This window comes from Corvus kubaryi, unplaced genomic scaffold (genome assembly GCF_017639235.1).
Source record: "Corvus kubaryi isolate FWS band 111438036 unplaced genomic scaffold, C.kubaryi_AGA036_p1.0 137, whole genome shotgun sequence".
Lineage (NCBI taxonomy): Eukaryota > Metazoa > Chordata > Aves > Passeriformes > Corvidae > Corvus > Corvus kubaryi.
Genome location: NW_024580671.1, coordinates 22,927,445 through 22,952,206, shown reverse-complemented (window position 1 = coordinate 22,952,206; position 24,762 = coordinate 22,927,445). Strand labels below are relative to the sequence as shown.

At 37.5% G+C, this 24,762-nt stretch overlaps 1 protein-coding gene across 6 annotated transcripts in view; it reads left to right on the top strand.

Annotated features, from left to right (window-relative positions):
• GRM8 (glutamate metabotropic receptor 8) overlaps positions 1-24,762 on the top strand; it is a 323,953-nt gene that overhangs the window by 152,238 nt on the left and 146,953 nt on the right. For all 6 annotated transcript variants that reach the window (XM_042018191.1, XM_042018190.1, XM_042018194.1 and 3 more), the window contains one exon: positions 15-152. In XM_042018191.1, the coding sequence (XP_041874125.1) occupies positions 15-152 (138 nt within the window). The remainder of the gene's footprint in view (positions 1-14; positions 153-24,762) is intronic.

Genomic DNA, 24,762 nt, shown 5'->3' with positions numbered 1-24,762 from the left:
TCTCTTCAATGTAGGATTTGATAGATATTTTCGGAGCAGAACACTTGCTAACAATCGAAGAAATGTCTGGTTTGCAGAATTTTGGGAGGAGAATTTTGGATGCAAGTTAGGATCACATGGAAAAAGAAATAGCAATATCAAGAAATGCACAGGTAACTGTGAAAATAAAACATTATCTGTAAATTGTTTATAGGAGTGCAGGAAAGGAACTGCTTTCTTTTCATCAGTCTTCTGTTTCCCTTCAGTTCTCCAGTGCATACTGCTGAGTTGTAAGAAATGTGTGACATTTTTTCTTAAACATGAAGAAAAAATTCATGGACAATGTATGAGAAATTTAGTAGTTAATTTGCACAAGTCCAATGATGGTACAGATTTTATTAAAGACCAGTGGCAGTGGTTCAATTCCATTTATGTTTTCAACGACCTCCTCTCTCACCCCATCTGTAGTTGTCAATAAGATTTCTTTTAGCAAGTGTGTGCATCGTGGTAATTCTCCTATTGTTAACCCTGAAGTATATACAGTGAAGATTAAATTTCTGTTTAAACTATTGAGGTCTTGATGGTAGGTCAATCTTGAACTCCTTATTTAGTTTACAAACTGTGTTTGAGGATGAAGGAAAAAGCAAATCAATGTGTTCTTATTACTTGTCCCCATGTGTAAAAGAAGGATTCTATATCATATTATTATAACACTGAAAGACTCTATAAAGTTTTAGCAAAAACTTGAAGTAATTGTCACTAGTTTTGCAAACCTGCTTGCTGAGGCATCATACCCAGATGCAATTGTCACAACAGCTAATACAGCAGACACATCAGCAGCTAACTTTGATCTTCTCTATGAGATGTTGTTTTCCCGCTGTTACTCGAAAAGTTTATTATAAGAGTGTTACTTTCTGTGACTACAGCAGATTGCTTATGTTACTTTTTGTGTAGACACTTTTACATAATGTCAGGACTCCTTGTGTCATTTCCTTAATTACTGCCACCACTCCCAGCATTACTGGTTGTGACCACCATCTCTGTGAGCAGTGCCAGCAGCAGTACACAATTTTGCTGCACTACATACATAAGTGGTCTGTGATGTGCCTTGATTTTTCTGGTGGTCTCTTCTGTCACCAAATAATATTTTCCCCATGAAACATGAACTTTTTTGTTCACGTGCTGTCCCAAGATTTCTGGCTGCTTGCTGACACTTTCATCCAGCCTTTGTTATAGGGGTGCTCTTCCAAACTTTCTGCACACCAGCACCCCACTTCTGAGCTTGTCAGACAGAAACACTGTGAAGTCTCCAAGAACATGCATTCCTGCATGGTCCTTTCTGGACCATCAGATTTACTGTATGTGTATTGTGCCATCAATTCAAACACTTACTGCACTGGGCTTCACAAGGCACAGATACAACTCACACAGAAATATCAGAGCCATGCATTCACTCTCATTTCAGCAATGCCTTTTCTTCAGCCTTTTACCACATATTACACACACAAAAAAGGGTAATATTCAGTTCCTCACTGAGCTAAATGATAGCTCATTACTCTACTCCTTGGCCTTGATTCATATAGCAGTAAGTCATGGTTAGATAGTTACCCACCTCTGGAAAGGGATTATTTTGTTATTACTACTTTAAGTGGAAAATAGATGGGTTTTCTAAGTTCTTCAGGTGGAATGACTGGTGTATGTGTTGTACTTTGGGAAGCTCTAAATGTTTCCACAGATGGTTTTATGACTTGTCTCAGCCTCATCACATCTGTCAATTGAATTACCAAGTGAAAAGTAGTGTATGAAATGCATAGGCTGTATCTTGATCCAAAATAATTTCTAATTTGAAACAGATTTCTTTATATTTTATGAAACAAAATTATGGTATGTTCTCTGAACCTGAAAGTAGAAAGAAAACATACTTTCTGTGCCCAGAAAGTTAACATGGTATCAGGTGATGAGACAAAGACATGGGTGTCCTCATATAATGGTTGCACATGCATTTTTACCAGCAGGGGAAAAAACAATTAATTCTTCTGCAAAGTACAAGTGATAGGACTCTTGACTAAAACCACTTAAAAGTGGCTTGCCACAATAGAAAAAGTCTCCACTTGAACAGCAGCAGAATGACACAAATTGGCAATTCATCATGATCCCTATGCTCATCTAACTCAAATTTAAAGGACTGGGTAACAAAAGTACCCAAAATATGTTCATTTTAAGTAAACTGAATCAAGAGGTGGTGGTGGTGGTGGTGGTGGTGGTGGTGGTAAGTTCAAAATAAACCTCCTGTGATTTAAGGAAAATGATAGGTGGAGAATGGGGGAATGACCCTCAGCCCAGTTTAGATTCAGAGAATTACGAATGATATCTTGACATACCCCAGTTCATTTGACAGGGCTTCTTGAGCACAAAAAAGAGGCAGTAATGAAATCCTGTCTGGTTCTTCATACCACAGCCCTCAAACAGAGGACTGTGTACTATGATCTTCTATGTCTGCTAAAAATTAAAGAATATCCCACCCATGAATTTATCTTTCCCTTGAGAGGCCAAAGGCATTACCTCATGGCCAAGTCTTCTCTGAAACAATGGTGGTAAAGGACAAAAATGAATGAATCCCCAAATTTCAATTAGAATATAAGAGTTGTTACATTTAATTGTTTATAACTTAATATTGAAAACCTTGAACCTCGGCCTATCCCCACTGCCGTATTTCCTTCCAGTGGGTTTTCTCTGATATTTTATGTGTAGTTTTTCAGTCCTAATTTTCAGCTCAATTCTTAAAAGGCACATGCAGGTGACCAAGCAGGTTGTCCAGAGAGGTTTGGGAGTCTCCCTCACTGGAGATATTCAAGAACTGTCTGGATGCAGTCCTGGGCCTGTGCTCTGGGATGACCTTGCTTGAGCAGGGACATTGGACCAGATGACCTGATGTAGTCCCTTCCAACCTGACCCGTTCTGTGATTATCTGATTCTTTATTCCCATCTCTAGTTGAGAACTTGAAGGCTGACCTTAAAACCACAATTCATTCTAATTTTCCTGTACTTTTGTTTGGGCACTGCAGAAAATAAGATTCTCTTTGTGTTTTGCCCACGAGTCCAATTTGTATATCATGTCACTGTCTCTTTAAGTATTCAAGAGGTGTCTGGATGTGGCACTTTGGGATATGGTTTAGAGGTGATTATGATGGTGCCAGGTTGGCAGTTGGTCTAGATGATCCTGAAGGTCTCTTCCGACCTTGATGATTCTGTGATTCTTGATATTATGATGTCAGTAGACAGTAGTACACTGAAAGCAATTCAAAAGCTTGAGGTACAGTCACAATCTGAAAATCTCTTTCTCCAATGATATTAAAAGGCAAATTGATAGGTATAAAGTTTTCTCAGGCTTGAGATGTGTTTTGTTACACCTTCCTGTTTATCTTACTTAGGAAGTACTTGAATCTTTTTCTCATATAACATTTGTAATTCCCAACAACAACAAAACTGTTATCCCTGTTCTCTATTTAGTCAAGTTATTCATAACTTTCAATTTTTGCTACCTGCAGTGAGGATGCTACTAATATAATCCAATTTCAAGCATTTTTCCCCCCTATGAATATACAAGAAAATACTTAATAGTGAAAAACCTTTCTCTCTTTTCTTTCCCATGTAAAATCAACAGTCTTTTAAGCACTGGAATTCTGAAAGGAATTTATCTTCCTTTAAGTTTAAGAATTACACAAGGGCATGAGCCTTCTTACCTTCTTCTGTTCTTATACATTACTGACTATTGCAGCCTACTGTTGTAATAACTTGAACACTTTATTTGAATTTTAAAATCCTGTTTATTTGTGGTTGCTGTTGATTCTTATTCATAAAAGAATTTGTTTTCTGGAGATGCATAAAGTAATAAGTTTCTTTTGAATTTGTCTGTTTGTTCTCTGATTTTTGCCATTTACAGAAAGCAATGATTCACCTAAACTTTGAAAAAGTAATTTTTTTCCCACTATTGATTTGAAGCTAGCTCTGTGTGTTTCTGAATGTGAACGTACATTGATCAAATCCTCAATATTAGAATATTTTATTGAAAAATATTAGAGATTTCTGGTTCTGACTTTCCTGGAATTAAAAATATATAAAATTGGGCCATTAACTTAGTTGTCGCAATGACCGCCACTGACCACTGCCCAGGCTAGCTCCTGTGGTGTGCGACAGGAGTGGGGAGCAGCTGGAAGCTCTCAGCTTTAAAGCTGCTCCTCAGGAGTTCAGCTCGGCCCAGGGGAGCTGAAGCTCCAGGCACAGTGGCTGTCAGCAGTCCCGAGGAGGGAGAGGATAAAAAGTAGCAAGGAGGCTTGCCACACTGGAAAACCCAAGTTTATTGGAGGCAACCCACAGGAGACAAGCCTGGAGCAGCTCCAGGGAACCTCTTTCAAAGGGAGGTGTTACAATGGGGATGGCTTAACTGGGGACCAATAGAAATCTCTAAGGGAGGGATATGGACGAGGATAGACATTTCCTTGGGCCAATAGCCCCAAGCGGAGGAGCGAAAGGGATCACATGCCCCAATGGGACATCCAGGTTTAGGGGATTTCCAAAGGGGGAGGTATCTACAGGGGTAGGGTCTCGGGGGATTGATGGGGACCATATTAGGGTAAATTGGGAGGTTTCAGATGATGGACGCTGGACCTTCGGGAACAACAGGAGGGGTTTGGGTGATTGATAGCGAAAGAGCTAGAACAAGGGGAGGAGAACAACCATGTAGGGAGCACTGGGGGAGAGGCTTGGGTCTGGGGCAAACCAACTGGGAATAGGAGTGGGGAAGGTAGGGATGAACCATTGGGGTACAGAAAACTTATATAAAAATACAATAAAGGTATTGCATCACCACACTTAGTAAGCATGAAACAATAATTCAATGACTACCCTTAAACTATTTTACTTGGGAAAGGAGAAACACATTTGCAGAGAAAGCTCATTTGTATTACTACAACAAAATTGAAAGGAGCACTACCAAGATTAAGCCATATGTAGAGGTTACAAGAAGCCTTACTTTACATGTTTATTCAAGGTGTAGGTTTTCTGCATTCAATAAAAACATATTCAGTGAGACATGAACCTTTCAGAGATCATCAGCAGTCTTTCTCTAGCACTGGGTTCTCTGTGGGGAGGAGAAGTGAGGAGATGGAAAGGTTTTCACTCATCCCTCTGCCCCAGCAGAAAACCATAAAGGCAGAGACAGTAATCATTCAAACTTTGATTCCTATTGATCCTTCAAGAGGAAGGGCTTGTATGGTGGTTGCAGGAGATGGCAGAGACTCTATGCCTCCTGCTCTACTTTAACATCCTGGAGAATTTTCCCACACACTCAGCTTCCCAGTTGACTCTACTGGGAAGAAACTGATCGGTGGGCCAGTTTTTGGTAGTTGAAGATTTAGCATTACTTTGAAATACTGTGGACTGACCAGACTTATCTCTGCATTTTGTTCTTAGCTCTGACTCTTGGTTGTTGAGCTATTACTTGTCAGTCCCACCTTAATGTAGATTTCTAGATCTTGTCTTTCTTAAGAAGCCTACAAAAGGATGAATTCAAATATTAGAAAATCAAACAAAGATATTGCAGAATACTCTTTTAATAACTGCATTGAATAGAGGTGCTGACAATATACATCACTCTTTCAGAAAAGCAAAACAGTGATAGGAAAAGAAAGCAGCATTAATGATGAAGTGTAAAGAGAGAAGGGCAAGAATTAAATGAAATCTACTTAGATTTGCTTCAATTAACCTCACAGACTGCTAATATTTGATTTCAATCTAACAAAAATTTCTGAAGTCCTCTTTTTTTATTTGTATGTATATGTTTGTGTGTGCCTATACAAGTAGATATATGTTTGTGTTTGTATGCATAAGCAGATAGAAATGTAACATGCAATGAAGTTGCTTGCTATATCATGTGTTAATGGGAAAAATCATAGCCTCAACTTCAAATCTGACATAAGAAGGCAGTTCCATTGAGATTTGTTCTGGATTTTGCCCATAGAATCCCTTGAAGGCATACATTATGGTCTTTGCACAGCAAAATGGGGTCCTTTAATAAAATATCAATGTAATGTGTCACTTTCATAAAACCTCAACAAAAACGTTAATTATAAATCTTCTTCATGTACATCCCCACAGAAGGAGTCTTCCTCCTGTTTTGTATGGTTAGAATTCTAATTACTCTGCAAACCTAATCAGCCTTTAACTGCCTATAATGACTGACTGTGCTGCTAAAAATAAAGATGGAAGAGTTTCCGAAAGTTTAGAGACCTGTGTCAATTAGCCTAATTTCAATTTGCTCTATCAAAATGAGCTGTTTGCTTCACTGAAAAAAAATCACGGTGCAGTATAATAGAAACCATGGAAACCTAGGAACTTTGCAAGGACACTATTTAATTATTTTCTTAACTAACCTCTTTGGAATTACAATTTTCTCTAAAAGTATTAATACAAAGAAGTAAATTTACTCGTGTGTATGCAGTCACATTCTGAAAAATTTATAGGACAAATTGAAAACCAGAATGTGAATCTTTTAGAAGTAAAATGACTTGCTACTTAGTTTGAATAATGGTTCCTTTACCATCAAATCACTCCTAAAGTAGTTTTTTTTCTTGATGAGACCTACAGAAAATTAAGAAAACTGGCATAGGTGCAGTTGAGATACATGCATTAAGCACAATTCTCAAAAGGCACTAAGGCTCAGGAGGGACTCTAAAAGAATACACAGAAATAGCTGTTGCTCTCCCTCTTTGTGATTTATGAGTTGTGACTGGGATGTTTAGGCATAAGATTTAGAAAGGGCAATTCTTATTATTTTTGTTCTTTTGCTGTTGCTTGCCATTTTCTTGATTTCCATTTGAAAAGTATCTGCTGAACAAATCACAAAATAATTTTTGACATTTTATTTATATTTCTGAAATGTCTATTTCTGTTTTGTGTAAGTACAGTAATTGCACATAAAAATCACAGTAGTCAGATTTGCAGCATAAGCAGGAGCCAAGTTGACCATTGAATCTTTGTTACCCATCACACCAATTGGACCCAAAAGACTTTGAGGGAATATGGAGTGACTTGCAACATAAACTGTTATGCAAAAGTTCCCACAAAACTGTCTTTTCTCTATTAGTTAGTACTTGATTTACAGGATATAAGCAATCGAATAAAAAATATGAGAACAAGGGCAAAGCAAACGGTTTATCTTTCTATTGTGATCTCTTTACTGATTAATTACTGATTAATTATGTTTGATATTAAAATATATTTGAACTTATTTTGATGTTAGATACCACCAATACCAGAAGTAAAACTATATTTTTAATAATTATATGAATTTTATAATACAATTTCGAAGGGTAAACTAAGTTATTTTATCATTTCATCAAGTAGCAATGGAAATACCTAGGATTACTTTTATATCATGAACATTTTGGATACATTGAATAATTATTCACTCATGAAATGTCCCTGATTTATAAGTAATTGCTCATCTTTTGTGGAAGGAAGTTCAGACTGGTCACCTGTAAACAGATGTAGATGCTTTTAAATCTACCAACTAGAATTTTATTGCACAAGGAGTCCTTGCAAAATCAATGGGACAGACACAATGAACTTTAGTATAATTCAGTGTAGGAAAGGAGGTCAGAATTTGTCTTTCAATGGTCAAATGTAGCGATTAAATGTACCAATTATAGTTCAGTATTTCCAGAATGTTATTTGTATCCAATATTTGAGGTAGGTGTTTTTGTATGAAGGGTTCTTATGAAAGGTCGGGTAGAAACACAAGTGTCCTTAATTTGTGTTAAAATCAGGGTACAGGGGAGAAAAGGTACATTTGTTGTACTGAGCTTACATGGCTTTAACTGCGTGACTAGGCATAATGATTTGGACTCTGGACTAACGCATGTTTAGGGCTTGCAGGCTTGCACTTGGATGGAGCTCATGAGAAAGGATTTACTTAATTCTCCGACTTCTGGCAGGCCACCTCCATATGTCTCAGTAAACTGCTTAGACTGGTGTGACTTACCCTGTGAGGATGCCCGTCTCTCTTTACGGATTGCAAATAGACCCAGATGACTAAATTGGATCAGGTGTTCCACTTTTAGATTGCTCAAACCAAGTGAAATGACTCCCATTCCATGCACTGATCATCACCTTCTCAACAAAGCAATCTTCCTTCCCAGTTCCTGTAAGATCCCAGTGATAATTTTAATATTTGTTTATATTAATTATGATTGTATTACTTAAATGTTTAGAGATAATTTAGCATTCTTACAGGTACTTTCACACATAGAAACAGAAGGGCAGTCAATACATGACAGCCCTCTGTACACAAATAATCAGAAAATATTCCTCAGATCTGAGTATGTGACCATTTGCTTATTGATAATATCACAGATTTTGAGGATGTAATATCCTGTGGAATTATGCAAAAATATTTTAAAATGACTTGTAGTAAAAGATTTATATTTCTGTTTTACATTTAGATTTTGTTTAAAAATTAAACATTTAATTATTCTGGCTGAAATCCTTTTATACTGTGAAGAGATGATACCAGGAGACAGAGAAATTAAAGTTTTAAAATCTTTGATGAATCTACATAAGATTTGTGATCTGTCACTCAGACAAACACAGCTGATGTTGTGATCTCACATACCCTATGGAAAATAAGTTACTTTCAGTTTATTAAAGCAATACCGTGGAATGAGGTGTTTTTCCTTTGGTGGTATCTTTGGTTGTATCAGTAGACAATGGGTGTTTAATGCTCTGGGGTTTTCTACTCTGACTTCAGCATTTACTGAAGTTTTGGCAGCCAAGAATGGTCTTGTTTGACTTGTTACTGTGTTAAAATGTAAAATAGTGAAAGGGAAAGTCTATGCAGTACATACATTCCACCTGACCCCACAAAATAAGAAGATCCAAATGCCTTCAAAAACTCTTCAGTCATAGGGCAGGTGGTGTGCTGAGGTCATGCTGTTCAGGGTCCCCTTGCTTCCAATCTGTTCTTTACTTTTCCATGTGCTTGAATATAATATATTTGGGCCAGAGATTGCATTTTTCAGATTTTGTTTTTGAACAGTCTTTTCTATTCTTTCAAACAAAGAAGAAAAATGAGGGGGCATTTGCATGTCAGAAACCTGTTTGTAGGAGTCCAGTGGAATTTAAGTGCCACTTAAGCATTGCTTGCCTCAGAAAATAAGGGCACTTTTTCACTCAGTGCTAGATTCTGACAATTGGTAGACTTTTTCCTGATCCATACTCTAGAAAGAACAGCTCTTCAAAGACTCTCAGGTAGATCAACAATTATTCCCTCATCTTGAAATGAACAAATAGTTTCCAGCAACAGAAGCACTTCAAGGTAACTTTTTAAATTGACTGTGGCTTTTGAAACTACAGCAAAAAAGAAACAAATTCATTTTATGCCTTTTAAATTTTGAAAAATTGACCAGATCTCTAAAAGTGGTAGTTTTAAGAGCATTGTAAGTGCTGGGTTAGAGAGCAATAGAATAATCTCTGCAATTTGCAGAACTGCCGTGAAGAATATGTTGGAATCACAGAATTGTTATGGTTGGAAAAGATCACCAAGATCTTTGAGTCCAACCTTTTACCAAACACCACCATGTCCAGTTGTTTCAATTTCAGAAATGACATTTTATATTACATGTAAAATCTGAAATTTTTTAAGGTCACTTCCCATTTTAACTGAAATGTTTTTACCCATTCCACTGTGAAATTATCTTACATGTAGTTTATGATGATAATAAAGGAGACAGGGTTTGAAACACCAGACCAAAGATTTTGCAACTTAGTTTCATAGGATAAAATACAAAGGATATATAGCGGCCAGATCTTCAATGCTGTACATGAGTGTTGCTTTATTGACATGAAGAGTTATGAGATTTGAGAGGATATGGACCCCCAAATGAGAGTAATAACTTGATTCTTTGTGGACTCAAAGCGGTCAGTAATCAAAGGCTGAGTAGGATAAGAAAAGCTTTAAAGGAATGATCAGAAGGAAAGCTACATTGCTTTTCACTTCAGAAGCCAAGAGTTAGATCTTATGAGTAGGGTGAAAATAAGCAGAGTTTTGTAGTGAAGTTGAACAGAACCTTGAAATTGAGACAAGGAGTTTGAACATCCTATGAAAAGGGTAACCAAACAAGAATTTGATCTCAGCAATACTAAATTCTGAAATTTTTTAGTATCAGTGAATGCAAAATTGTTTGTGAGAGCAGACGGCAGTGCATATTACTCTTTGAAATCTCTTTTGGTCTGCTGTTATGTGATTCTGTTTTCCACAGTGTATATACATATATATATATATTTATTTTTTTCTCATTTAACATGAATCACTCTTCTGAAAAAAAGAATTTAAACTATTTGTAACCTCCTTCACTGTAGTATTGAATCATGTTGGCTTTTGCTTTTTGAGCCTTTAACATCAATGCTTTATGTTTACTTCCAGTAATATATGTGACATTAAAAAAAGAAAGTGTGTTTTTAGAATGTGAATGCTGGTTTTACAACCTTCCTCACTTTTTTACAGTGCTCCTTAGATAATAATTTAAAAAAATCCTGTATTAATTATTTTCTTGGTTTATATATTTTTTTTTATTCAATTTTAGAATAGTGTATCTGAGCGTATATTGGTTGTGATTACAAAGGTGATCTTTTTAAATCCTGTCTCAAACTGGGTCTAGTGCATTCATCCACATAAAGACCAGCATCCTTTCTCTTCTTGGGCTTCTCTGTTCTTGTTGGTCATTTACAATATCTCTGGCTGATGCTTAATTATGATATTTACTTATCTGAAATGTGGCTATGTGAAATTTCAAATGATCATGTTTTCATGATGTTCAAGTCCTTAGTAAATCTTTTATAAACTATGTACATTTTGCTATGGCTCAGTTTATTGGTTCATTTATCAATAAGTTTATGAATATTTTTGTTTTGTTTTCCGAAGTAATTTTTTTAAAAGTTTTTAGTGGTAGTTTAAATTAATTCTTATTTCAGAGTGAGGAGTTAATTACATTATGATCAAGCATTTCAGGTGTAATTATGCATTCAAATAAATTGCTGTGCAATATTTAGAAATACAGCTCCGCTCATGCAAGGTAGGCTGTATGGGGGCCACTTAGGCATCTGTGCAGGACTGCACTGACCTCAGTAGCATTTCACAGCTGAAGGATCTTATGAATGATTATGACTACCTGAGGAGTGTCTTAAATATATTTTCTACTCATGTAGAAATGTTCCATAGCCAGTTCCACAAGGAAATAGTAATTTTAAGTGCTTGTACTTTGTGTTCTTATGATACCTCCCTAGAGAACAGGGAGTTATTTGAAAAAATGCGTTATTAATACTTTTCATTGGTCATATGTTTGTCAACTTCATATGTGATTGACTTTCTGATCAAATGATGATGATATAACCCTATTCCTTGGGTTTTGACGTTCATACAGATGTACTCTCTTGAGCATTCAATTTTTAAATATTAACATGGTTAGCAGCATGCTTGTATATATGTCTCAGTATGCATTAATCTCCTGTATAAAATCTCCCTTCCCTTAATTCCACTGTCGTCCCTATCTGTATGCAGGTCTAGAGAGGATGCTTTTGGAGCAAAATCTTCTGCCTTTCCCAGCCCCCTCTCCTGTCTCTAATCTTTGTGTTACTGATCTTCACGTTAGAAAGTCTAAGTGAGAGGTGAAGGACTGAGGAGATTATTAAGACTAATAGCAGGCAGCCTGGAGTAAGGGAACCTGATGCTGTGGGAGCTGGGCCTTGGGGCCGGACCTCTTAGTGTTGGCAAGCGCTTTCAGGCCACAGGAGAACTGTTCCCTGTCCCCTCTCCCTCGTTCCTAGCCTTAGGTGAAGGGAAGCATTTACAATGACTGCTGTTACACATTAAGAACCTATTTTGGAAAATGGGAAAAAATGTTATAAGGGTCAAAACCTTTATTCTTAATTTATTATTCAGGAACTCCTCTTGAGAAGCAGAACTGCAAAGAAGATCAATCTTCTATTTTAAAAAGGATTTTGACATTTGCAATTGAAATTAAACCAATCCATTTTACAATTCAAAGCAAAAGAGAATTAATCTTTATCCCATTCCAATGAAAATACTATAATGTGTTTTCTAACATAGAAATCAAATGCATGTAACCAAGAGTTTCAAACTGGTTCAGTTCTAAAATGCAACAGTTCCATTTTCAACATAGTCCTGGTTTTCTCTGCTTTTTTCCCTGCAAACCAAAATGTTGCAAAGTATTTTAGAAAGCATATTTATTGTGATGGAACTACATTCTATAGTGAAGTGTAACTCTGTAACAAAGCCTCCCTGTGAGTCTATAGCTTAAGATGACGACAAAAATGTATGATTTGGGACCCAGGAAAAAAAAATTGTTATCAGAGAAGAGTATAATATTTTATTGTGTACAGTACATGCATGAACAGTAAATATTTATATAGCACACAGTTGATGGAGACAATAATGACTGTGTGCATGAATGACATGCTGATTATGATGAATCACACAGATAAAAACATTGACAATGGTGTCTAGTAGTTTTCCATGTCTCTGGACATGGATTTATCCTTCTATGGGTCTATTTTTCAGAAGAAACTATCTAAATTAGACATTTCACCTCTTCCTCAAAATCAAAGATATGATTGTAGCAGTAGAGTGTCATGTGAGAGCTGGGTAAACTCACCACATAGTTATGTGTTTCCTGAAACCCAGCTATGTCAATTCCTACAAGACAATGAAACTCTGTGAAGAATGCAAGTTTAATGCTCTTGTAGAACTATTTTATTTTAAACACTTCCAAAAATTGGAGCATTTATGCCTCCTCTTTTATGGCCTATTGTCCCTGGAAAAAAATAGGATGAAAACTTTAATGAATTACTGCACTTGTATCACAGGGATAGGTTATTCAGCTTTTTGAAAGACTAATTTTAGGCAATAGGATGACATCAGAAATGGAGTATATTTGGTTCCTGATGAGTTATTGTTCAAGAAAGATGTGATTTCCTTGGTTTGTTTTTAATTCAAAGTACATTGGTAATTGTGGAAATCTCATCTTTAACACAAGCTTTCCTCGTTCAGAAGATTTCTTAATGTCCTCCCTTATTTGTGGGGACTATTGTGTCCAAAGATTCATAGAATAGTTAAGGCTGGAAAAGACCTCTAAGATCATCTAGTCCAACATTGCCATGTTCACCACTAAACCAGGTACATGTTCCTCTGACATTTATTAAAACCAAGCCCCTCTTTCTGATGGACAGACTTTTCTTGGCCATGTGTTAGAGCAGCTCTTTTTTCCTTTGCAGTATTCATGCCATACAACAGACAAATTCTTGGTTATTCATAAGTCACTGAGGGTAAGAATGCACTCAACTATGTGGACACAGATACCATTCCAGCTGTGAAATTTTGTGAGCTGGCAGGCTTTGGTGGAGGAGAAGCATCCAGTGACCGTGGAGAATGAACGGTTTTCATGGCTCAAAACAAAGCAAAATCTTAGTCAATCAGAGGATATTTTACTTTTTGTTAAGCCGTGTGCAAACTTTGAGATTTCTTGTTTCTGAAACGTGCATTGTGTTCATGCTGTGAGGTTTCACTGACACTTGGAATTGATAATTTAGGCACAGAAATGTTCCCACAATTAGCAACTGGTAATTCAAATATAGACAGATTGGTAATACCTTAGGCTGTGAGAACTATGCTATGCAAACAGAGGTCCATTGTCCATTCATGCCTTGCAAAAAGGAGAGAGAAAGAAAAGAGATGAAATGTTACTTCTGTCCTGCCCCAAATCATGTGTTGCTTACCTGCTTGATTGCTTATCTGTTGCATGCAGTGGTTTGTTAATTGTACTACCCTGTAGGTACAAAAATGCTGCTAGCGAGGATTTTCTTGTTATTTTCTAAGTCCGTGAGAGATTTTTCTCTCTCACAGAAGAGGTAGCAGGGAATGTAAACAACCAAGCCACCTGCAACCTTGGAAAGTCTTGTTTATGGTATAGTAGAAAAATATTTTGACAATGGATGTTTCAGGATTTTAGCCAATCACCCCCAAGGGGTGGGTGGTCCTTTGTCCAATTAGACTATGAAGAAAAAAGTCTCTAAAAGAGTTTGTAAAATAATTAAATAAATCAATCTTGCTGCACAATTCCTGCCTGCTGGATCTTTTCTCCTCCTCCTCCCTATGGCTGCGGGACACGGTGATATACCGTAGGAACCAGGCCTGCGGTAATACTACCCCATAAAATTTTTTAGACCTGTAGATGCTGCCTGACCTGTCTTCCTCCACTTGTCTTGGGCTATGTCACTTACATAAATTGAGCTTAATAAGGTGATTCTGAAATTAATTTCCTCTTTTAAAGGTTAAATATTTTTAGTAGAACTCAATTGTGATGACGCTTAGAGAACTTGCATGGAGATAGCAGCCTGAGCCTTGTGTGGTTGTGTATCACACCTCATACTTCCTAACATTGTGCTGGGAAGCTTTTAGCTTTGGGAAGTCGATCTATCTCTGGTTTTACCTTATTTGCAGCATGTTGCTTCATACTACTGCAAATCATTCTAATCACAAGGGGAAGGCATTAGTTTTCAAACTTGCCTTTTGTAGTTAAAAAAGCTCATTCAGAGAACAGAGGATGTGCAGTTCATCACTCATGTGCTGAACTTTTCCTTTGAGATGTGAGTGTTTGGGTACAACTCTGAAAGAATCTGGAATTCTGGCACCATAGCACTCAAAGATATGTACCAGACAGAAATGCAGATAATTCTGATAATGAAGGAGGAACCCCAAAGAATATCAGAGTTTGATGCCTGAAGCAGAAATTGCTAATTTATCTCAACTGTGAAATATAGAGTTTTTGGGCCTAAGAACAGATGGGGAGAATTATATGCATTTCACTGTAAGAAAGGGAGAAAGAATTCTATTTTTATGTTGTCTGCTTATTTAATGGTTTGATTTCTTTGTTATTTTTATATCTTTTCTTCACCTTCTGCTTGCACCATAATCCATTCCTCCTCCTTTTCATTTAATTTGATCTGTCGAGTTTCTTGAACTATGTCAAATCACTCTGTAGAAGCAACTTTTGGATTAGCCCATTTGTTAGGTCTTAGAATATAATAATTAGGTACATTCAGGTAGGCTTCAAAAGGAACAGATAGCATGAGTTTTCACAGCAACTATTCAGTGTGACAGTCCTATGAGTATGAATTGTTTTGACTTTTCTCACTTACAGATGCCAGTAGTCTTTTGTGGCAACTGATCCCCAGTTGAGAGTCATTCTCCTTTACAGCTTGAATGCATGATTTGTTTCCATTAGCACTGTCAGGGTGTTTAAAATCGACTTGCAATTTTGTTTCACCTACATGGTGACTCAGTGATAGAATGTATTAAAAAAAGTTTAGAAATGATAATGGTGTTTACCCTTGAATTTAAAAGACTTTGAGGATGTACCTTAATAGTGTCACAGAACTGGTGCAGGTTCACACCGGAATAGATTTATTTCTTATGCTCTGCTAAATTTCCTGTGGAATGCTGAGTGCATTAGGATCCATGGTAACCGAGCCTGCTGCAGCGCTGTATTACTGCGCTGTTGATAATGCAAGTCCATCTAATTAGCACCAAATGTCAGGGTACTAAGAGGAGCAGGTGGCACCATTTGTATCTGAAGTAAATACAAACACAGTATTTATGTGCAAAACCAGGCAAAATAAAGCCTTTTATAGTGTCTATTATAGATGGTTTGTGTGATTAATAAGGTCTGAGAGAGAAAAGATAATTATAAACTGTGACCCATGAATGGTACTGATAATTTCAAGTCCAGGTTGAACCAAATGCTACTGATAGGAAATATTTTGGTCTTGAGACCTTAAAGAAATAAGATGTATACTTTAAGATTACAGACTGTAATATTTCGCATTTGTAAGGTCCAGTGTTCATTCTCGATTCATGTTCTGTTCTAAAAGTTGTTAGGAATAATGAAAATTGTGAATAAAAAGAAGGTGGAGAATTTTAATAACCTTTATTTTCATGAAAGATTAGAGACTGTGAGCAAGACCTCCTATACAGTGTCTTTAGGTGGACTTTAAGGACCTAAACATCTGTGGGACTGGTAATGTACATAAAAACAGTGTGAATAGGTCTGAAGCGAAAGGAAACTGCTATTGATCTGCCTAGATGCCTTTATAGACATAAAGAAAGACAAATGCCTCCAGAAATCTAACAAAAATCATTGTCTTGACTCTGTTGTCAAACAAGGAATTCATGTTCAGGACAGATGCAACTTATGGGCTCCACTAAAAGCCCAAGTGTAACCCATAAAAACTTAAGTGTAATCCATGTTTATGCCACAAAGTCTTGCAAGGCCAGGAGCAGGAATGGGACTGAAGATGTACTTCTATCTCAAAAATACTGTTTCTCCCTTATCAGGCGTCAGGTTTTGTCAGGAACAAAAGTAGTCCAGGATACTGTGACCTCTTGTGTCTCATACCTGATCCTATCATAGACAACTTGGTGTCCAGGGTGGGACCCCTGTGGGTGGGACCTTCCCCTGGTGCAGCCAGAATGCCAGACTCCAGCACAGATCTAAACTGGTGCTTGGGCACCACTTTTATAGCTTCATGGAAATTTAGAAGGTAAATAACTGAAAGGTGTGAGGGCTTTTACATGGCTGATCCACCCTTTGCAAATTTCACCTACGATGACTACATTGTCAACCTGATTGCAAACACTAAACTTCATTTTTATGCCCTATCAGTCTAAGTAATCATCTCATACACTAATATTCACTAAAGTGGAAGATACCATCTATATTAAAATTTTGAGCTTTTTCTGAAATAGCTCAGTAAATCTGGCAACTGATACATAAATAAGATTTGCAATTCCATCTATACTAAAAAAATACTGTGCTTTTTTCCATATTAAAATTTAATTAAAAATGTGTGCTATCTATTAACACATTATTAAATGTATTTTATTCCCTTCCATTTAATAATTAGATGTTAAGTCTTCCTTTTCTTTTCCTTTTTCTTTTTTCCATTAAAGGCAATTTGATGTCGAGAGAGAAAAGAAAAGGAAAATGTGATGAATGCTTTAATGTATTTTGTGAAAGCCCCAGAACCTGAAACATAATAATTTTAAGAGGGTGAACTTTTAAGGAGAGATAATTAAGTAAAATTAGTATCTAGCAGGTTTGGAAGTACAGAACATATTGTACAGAGAAAAAGATAAATAAACTTCCAGAAGAAAAAAACACCCAAACATATCCAGAAAAGATTAAGAGGCTAAGGTAAGTAATAAAGAAAGAATATGAAAAGCTACCTTTCCAAAAATAATAACATACTTCTCCTTGCAGCTATAAAGGAGAGCCAAAGAGCCAAAGAGCTTAAGGGGAAAAATGTAACTGGGCTTAGAAAAGCAAGTAAAGCTATTTTTTAATGTTAAAAGTTCTCACCATGAAACAAAAATTTCAATTCAAAGCAGTTGCAGAAAGCCGTCATATCCTTAAAAATAATATCCAGAAAGCTTATCTTCAGTACAAAATATCAATTGGTTTAAGAGGAAAATAAATACAGCTAATTTTTTTACAGTGGCATAGCATATTCTGATCATGTTGTCTTCCTCTTCTCCTTTGCAGGGTAGCTGGCAGTAATGTATGACTTGTTCTTGGACTGCTTGGTGCATTTAGGGAGACAACAATGTTGTAGGTCAGTCTTTGTTGTCTTTTTCCTACTTTGGAAAAACCTAAAAAGCCTGATGCTGGTTGAAATTTCTCATGGCATCTCCAGTTTGTTGATACAAGCAGTCCTTCAAGTGACAGCCCCCATCTTCCCCAGTACCTTCATAAGTTTCTGAGTCCAGAGAAACCCAATTCTTTAAGAGTGAAGATACCAGTGACTGACAGCACTGTGCCTCCTTGTGAAGGAGTATTTCCTGGCGCTTGCAATACAAGGCACTTCTATTTGCACAAAGTAAATGAGGTTCTTATGTCCTTTCAAAGAGAAGCCTCTGTTCGTACTGGAGTCCAAATCTGAGGCTGCCCAAAGTCATTCTCTTGCTACAGAGAGTGTTAAAAGACAGTGTTCTTCTTACCTCAGAGAAACAGCGATTGCCAACTTGGTTTGCCTTACAGCGTCCTTGGAAACTTACAGAGAACAAGTGACTGCTCTTTGGACAAGATTGCTGCTGTAGCTGGGATCTGTAGTCAGTCTTAATGTAAATGTCCCCTCCCTCCAGCCCTGAAGAAGTCAATGACATGTTGATTTTCAAAATAATAAGTATGATAAGTTGTCATGCAACTGTGTGCTAATTGCACACGGGCCAGATAAGTCACTGGAAATAACTGTGATAAATACCCTCTCCCACTCATTTTACTGTATGTGTACATGAAGGAATGTGGCTGAGCAGCAGGCAGGAAGGCTGCCTGTCAGCAGTGCTCACACTGCTACAGCACCAGTATCATGGTACAAGCAAGAAAATGCTTTTTTTTTTTTTTTTTCTGGGGACAACTGAACATGGTTATGGGGGAGAGTGAGATAGGACAGACGGGGAGTGATAAATGTCATAAGTGGGGATGCTCCTGCACAAGTACAGGCTGAGAAACTCCTGAGGGGAGCATGGAGCTGGCAGAAATATACAGACGGGCTTGCAGAAGCTTCCTTGAAGGAAAGGGGAACCTGATGGGGACCCTGAGAAGACCACAGCAAATTTGTTGCAGTCCAGGAAGCTGATAAAAATTTTTGACCTAGAAAGCAAGAATGGAAGTACCTACTCTGTGAGGTACAGTGAATAAGGGAAAGATTTGTTTGCAAACCCTTTTATTTTACTCTGTCTCACCATATTATACTTAACTGGACATGGAAAAGTCACTTGTTTTAGTGTGTGCTTTAATAAATCATTGATGCCACAAGCTATTTTCGTGTCTTTAGTCTGGTCACTTTTAAGGGAAGAGTACAGTGGTTCCAACTTCAGAGTTATGGCCAGCTGAGAGCCTGTCACAATAATTTTTCAGTCACTCTCTCTCCTGTCCTGCTCACTTGCACAAGGGCAAAAAGCAATGGCTTTGCAGAACCTATTAGCTTTTTCTGCACTGCTTTAGTACACTGCCTAAAGAAATAAAAGGAACTCTTTATGACTCTCAGTATTTATTTGGGTTTTACTGTGCAGAAATATAACCATCAGGCTTTTATATGGATAGGAATAAACTTAACTGCATGCAAAGTCACATAAAGAGATCTTAGCAGGAATGTAGAAATGTTTAGAAATTCTCATTGATATGTGTCTTTTCTTTGAATTAGATAAATGCAGACTGAATATTGAAAATGACTAAACTGTAAAAGATAATGGCTACTTTTTAGTGTCAGAGGAAATCACTGATCTGTCATCCCTGTGAAAAATCTACGAATGTGGTTTAGATCACAGATCCATCAAATTATTCAAAAGAAAATTACTTTATAAAAAAAAATCTTAGCAACTCCTGAAATCTAACTTGAGGGCCTACAATGTTCACAAAATTTGAGGAAGAGAAGAAAATGTTGGGTCCCAAATCTGTCATTTGTGCTGCTAGCATTTCTTGTGCAGACTCTTTGAAGATTCAAATGTATGAATCTAATAGCAGGCATGTCACTTGGTCCTACAATGCTGAAAATGATCCTTCCTGCAAAGAAGTCTGAAATAGGCAGTATGTTCAAACTTATGTACTAGATAGAAAAATTCAAAGTTTAGAAAGAGGGAGCAGAAGCCTCCTCATGCATAGTGCAAGGGAGAGAAGTGCCAGGGGATGTTTATAAAAAGGTTCTTCCCCCAGAGGTGGCTGGGCACTGGAACAGCTGCCCTGGGAAGTGGTCACAGCACCAGCCCTGTCTGAGCTCAGTGCTCTCAGGCACATGGTGTAATTCCTGGGGATGGTCCTGTGCAGGACTAGGATCTGGGCTCCATGGTCCTTGTGGGTCCCTTTCAACTCAGCATGTTCTGTGATTCTGAGAAATCAGCATTTTTATAATCCATCTCCAAAGGGAAGCAGGAGAGAAATTGAGATTGGAACTCTGTTCAGTACAGCTAACTGTATTGAAATACTAAGTGCCTAGCAAATTAGTCTCTAAAAAAATGCCACAGTTCTTTAATGGCAATGGTATTTGCATTTGAAGGTCCTGTAACTATAATTTAGATATCTATATTTGGCAATCAGTTTTTACACCTGAGATCCTGGAATCAAACAGCCCTTTTGCCTTGCAAAGAATGTAAGTAGCTTAGATGGCACTTGTAGAAGGGTTGGTTCATGTAAGCTGAGGGTAGCAATTGGGTACTCAATATAGACTGAGATTTCACCAAGCCATTTTCGTCACAACTATTTTTTCATATAAATATTGACTGCTTGTCCTGCTGATGAAAAAAACCAAACAAGTGAACAAGTGGGTTGAAAGACAAAGAAGGGAGAGTATCTCTGATGAAAGATGGTTTTCTTAGAGAAGGGTCTGTTCTGAGCAGAGCTGGGCTGAAGGCAGCAGATTTGCAGGCTTGACTTCCTCAATAAGACACTAAAGTTGTACAGTGGTCAAAGATGGAGAGCCAAGGGAAGCAGAATTTCAGGAGAAGGTGGTAGAATTGTTCCAAAGTCTCATCACTGAGATAGATGCACCAGTTAATAACTAGGAGCAAAACAGAGTCAGCTGACTGTTAAGTCCTAAGAATATTTTACATATTTTGTATTTACCATTTTAAAAATTATATTTCCTATTCTTAATGAATTATCCAACATTTTCCTTTGCTAAATGAAAACCATAACTAGTTGTAGAAGTTATTTAGCACTGAGACCTCTCCTGCTTAAGGAGCAGCACAAGTTTAAGAGTGCCACAGTGTGTATGCTTGCTCTGCTTGTGGTTTCTGAAGGATCTCAGGAGCTGGCAATTATTTTCTTAGAAAGCTGAGGGAGTCAGTTTGAAGTCTAATAATGCCAGTGGAGAGGAATTGCCCTGAGTGGGTCAGTATAAACAGCACACGGAGGAACACAATTTCTGATCCAGGGATTAAATCACAGGCATCAAACATTTCTTTCATCGATATCTGTGTCATCCCTGTCATGTCACATACAGAAGGTGACAATACAAAAGAGGTGAGGTATGGATGGTAGGACAGCTGGAAGCAATAGACACATTTAACACTTAAGCAGGTACTGGCAAACACTATGTACCTGTCTTCTGGAGGAAAACTGGAAAATTTTAAAAAATTGTAAAGATTTTAAAGCATTTTAGAGTAGGTTTTGTGTTTTCTAAATAGACCAAGAAATTATTGATTTTAAAATCCATGGCAAAGAGAAATCTCAAAAGAAACAAATAAAACTAGGAAATGAAAACAAAGTTGGTTTTTTTTAATATTTAGTTAGTTCAACTAAAAGGACAGGAAGAAAACAGAACACTCTCTTCAGTTTTTGTAGAGGGTACCTAAGGTAGGAATCCAGTTAAACTCTTGCAGAAGATGATTCAAATATCTGATGGCTTAAAGACTAAAGTAGGTAATGTAAACAGTAATTAAAGAAGTATTGTAACATAACATATATAATGTACTATAGAATAGTGATTATCTCCTTTGCATATATATTGGTATGACAATTTTGTCCTAAAGGGCTTCAGTTAAAAAGCACTTTTTTACTTTCACCTATTTTCTATAAATAGTTACTGCCACATGGGTACAGAGTACCATATTTACATAGGATGACTTTTCAAAGTGCCACCGCAGAAGACCAGTCATTTGTGCCAAGGCTTTTTTTTCTTATTCTGTCTCCAGAATATTATGTTCTTATTTTATTATTAAGTTCTGTTATTATTCTCTTTTTTATTACGTTCTTATTCTGTTTTATTAATGTTAGTTGCCTAACCGTGTGCTTAAAGGGCATATGAAGAATTAATTTTCAAACACTTTTTATCTGCCTGTGGGTTACTGTAATCTTCCATGTTCCATTAACAATAGCCTTTGTAGTCCCTTTTCTTGAAGACAGTATGGCTGGCTCTGCAGCTTTTGGAGCACAGCCCTGCATATCTTTGATTTTCTGCAATACTGCTTGAAAGATGGAAATGTCAAGCTGGATGACAGCTAATGAACAGAGTGTTTAGTAGCTCATCACACTGGTTTTACCAGAAATCATTTAGCAACAAATTTGAAATAATTGTCTTTGGTAGCACGAGATCACTTGCCTTCTCTGACAGAAGAGTTGACCCTAGTCGGAATGGCAACAGGCAATGGAAGGGGCACATCTAACCTCTGAGTTGCAAAGTGTTCTGTGAAAAAAAACCTATCCTCATTGTGGATGAATTTGTGATGAATCTGACCTCTGCAGCTTTGGCCCCATTGCAGAGTCAAAGACATCTGCTCTTCAGCTGTTGTGAGTTACTTCTGTTGACCGAATTCATTGTTTGATAAGGATTTAACCATGTACCTGTCATTTTAAGGCATGGGGAGCTCTTCACAGCTTATCAAAACTTGTGTGGGAGACCTGCTCCATCTTGTGCCAGCAGGAAAATAGGATTTGGTTCAATGCTAAGCAGCTGTGTCTGAAGAGGTAAACAGAACACCCTGAGTACTGTGAGGGGTTTGTTACTTTCCTCAGGGGACAGGAGACTTCCATAGTCTAAAAAGGTTTCCCAAACCATTGTCTGTGTGTTTCCCCAGACCACATGGATCGTCTCTGTGTCCATCAGCAGAGATTGCAGCCAGGAGCGTTTTCCTGACTCCAGGCACTAGAGCAGCTGCTGCTGCCAGCTCCCCCTCATGCTTGCAAGCAATGTCTCAGCTCTTGCTGGATCCGACGTAGAAAGAGAGGCAGAGGTGATTGGGTGCTGTGGATTAGTGTTGTTCCAATCACGAAAATATCCCGAGTGGCTGCAAGCAGGAGCGTGTGAGGAAAGGACGGCATTGTACTGATCTCCAGAAATACTTTGCTTTGAGGTTGCTGTTACACTTCTCTAGGGGAATTCATTTTCAGTTGCCTGTTCTCACATCCTTTTCTACTGACAGAACAATGTATCTTACTCAATACCAAGATTGATATGATTCCTAATGGGACAATATCATTATCTTCCTAAATGAATAAGGAGATTCTGCCTATCATGTCAGTTTTATGGCCACAGCACATCATGGGGAAGACTACAGAATCCGTCTTATACATGGTTACAAGAAAATGAGGTAATTGAACTCAAATTTTGTTTGAGGTACCTTAATCAAAATATAAAAACTATGATTATCTTACTACGTTTACCTGACATTGTGCATAATTTTATTTGGAAGGCATACACTGATTTCACACAGTGAAAAAATGTTTTTATTAGAAAGGCTTGGCAAGCCGAGCTAAAACAAAGCACACTAAGAAAATTATACTTTAAAAGAGGCTGTTCCATGCACTTTCTTGTGCATTGAGGCCTGATGTTGAACATTTTCTGGTTTTATAGGTTGGAAGCTTTATGGATAATTATCAAAAGGTATTTTTCATCACAACTTAATTCTTCACAAAACCCTCAGTGTTTTTACTATGTAGAAATATAAAAATATACATCAAAGGCAATGACCTTACATTAAACTGGTTCCTGTTCTGTGGTATGGCAGCAATCCTCAATTACTCATAACAATCAGAAAAAAATATCTGTGTAAGATAAAAGCTCAGAAGAGGTCTCATGGGTCACTGATTTAAATTCCTGGTAAATGTAGGCTCTTAGATCACGGAATCTAATTTATGAATCTGATGGTTTGTTTTCAACTATAAAGTTGCCTCTGTCTCTCTGTTTTGCCTGATCTGGGGGAATGGGATGTTAGAATGCTCCAAATGCAGCTCCCCTGGACAAAGAAAATCCTTTTTTCAATTTTCTATATTTTATTTTATGACTCATGACTCATGCACTTCCTGCTTCATGGGAGTGTTCCTCTCCAGGTGCAGGGCTTTGCACTGCAAATGAATCAGTTCAAAAGAATCACAAACTTTACGAATGGATAATACTAATTTCTATTTTTTATTTAGCTAAAATTCTGGAGCTGATTGCCTGTGAGTTTTTTGGTGTTAAAAATGTTATGTTTATTTTGTTGGTGAATGAGAAAGTGCTTGCAAAGGGTGTCAGTGACTATTAAATTCCTATTTTCTTACTCTTTTTTAGGCGCTTTATTTAGGTGAGAAGTAAAAAAACCCCATGCCATTATAATGCAAATTGTGCAACTGCAGTACCAAAGAAGGGATGTATCACCCCAGTTCACTTTAAGAAAGAATTGCCCTGACATAGACATATAGTCACAGGGTTGCCAGAAGAAATGGTTTTTTCCATGCTGGATGTTCAAAACAAGGAGGGATGCTACTACACAAGCATGGATTTGAATGTGACTAATAGAGAGGATGCAGCTCCTTTGTTCAAATTAACACTGGCACTTTCAGAGCTTGAATTTGTTCTCAGGTGATGTAGATACAATTGTGAAGGTACATAGCCATTCCATTCACATCATCACTGTGCCTCTTCCTGCTCATGATGCTACTGTCACATTTGTTGCTTTGTCTTTTCTCTCAACATTGAATGTTTTGAAAAATATGATCACTATAGTCATATCCTCTTACAAGTCATTATTCTTTTGGTTTTATTTCTTCTAGCTACATGGGCTTTTTTTATGCCCCTAAACACCACCCGCGGGGGCCGCCCCGCCCGCGCAGGGGGGGGGGGGGGGGGCGGGAATTGGCCTAAGCGGGGGGGGGGGGGGGGGATGGGGGGGGGGGGGAGGGG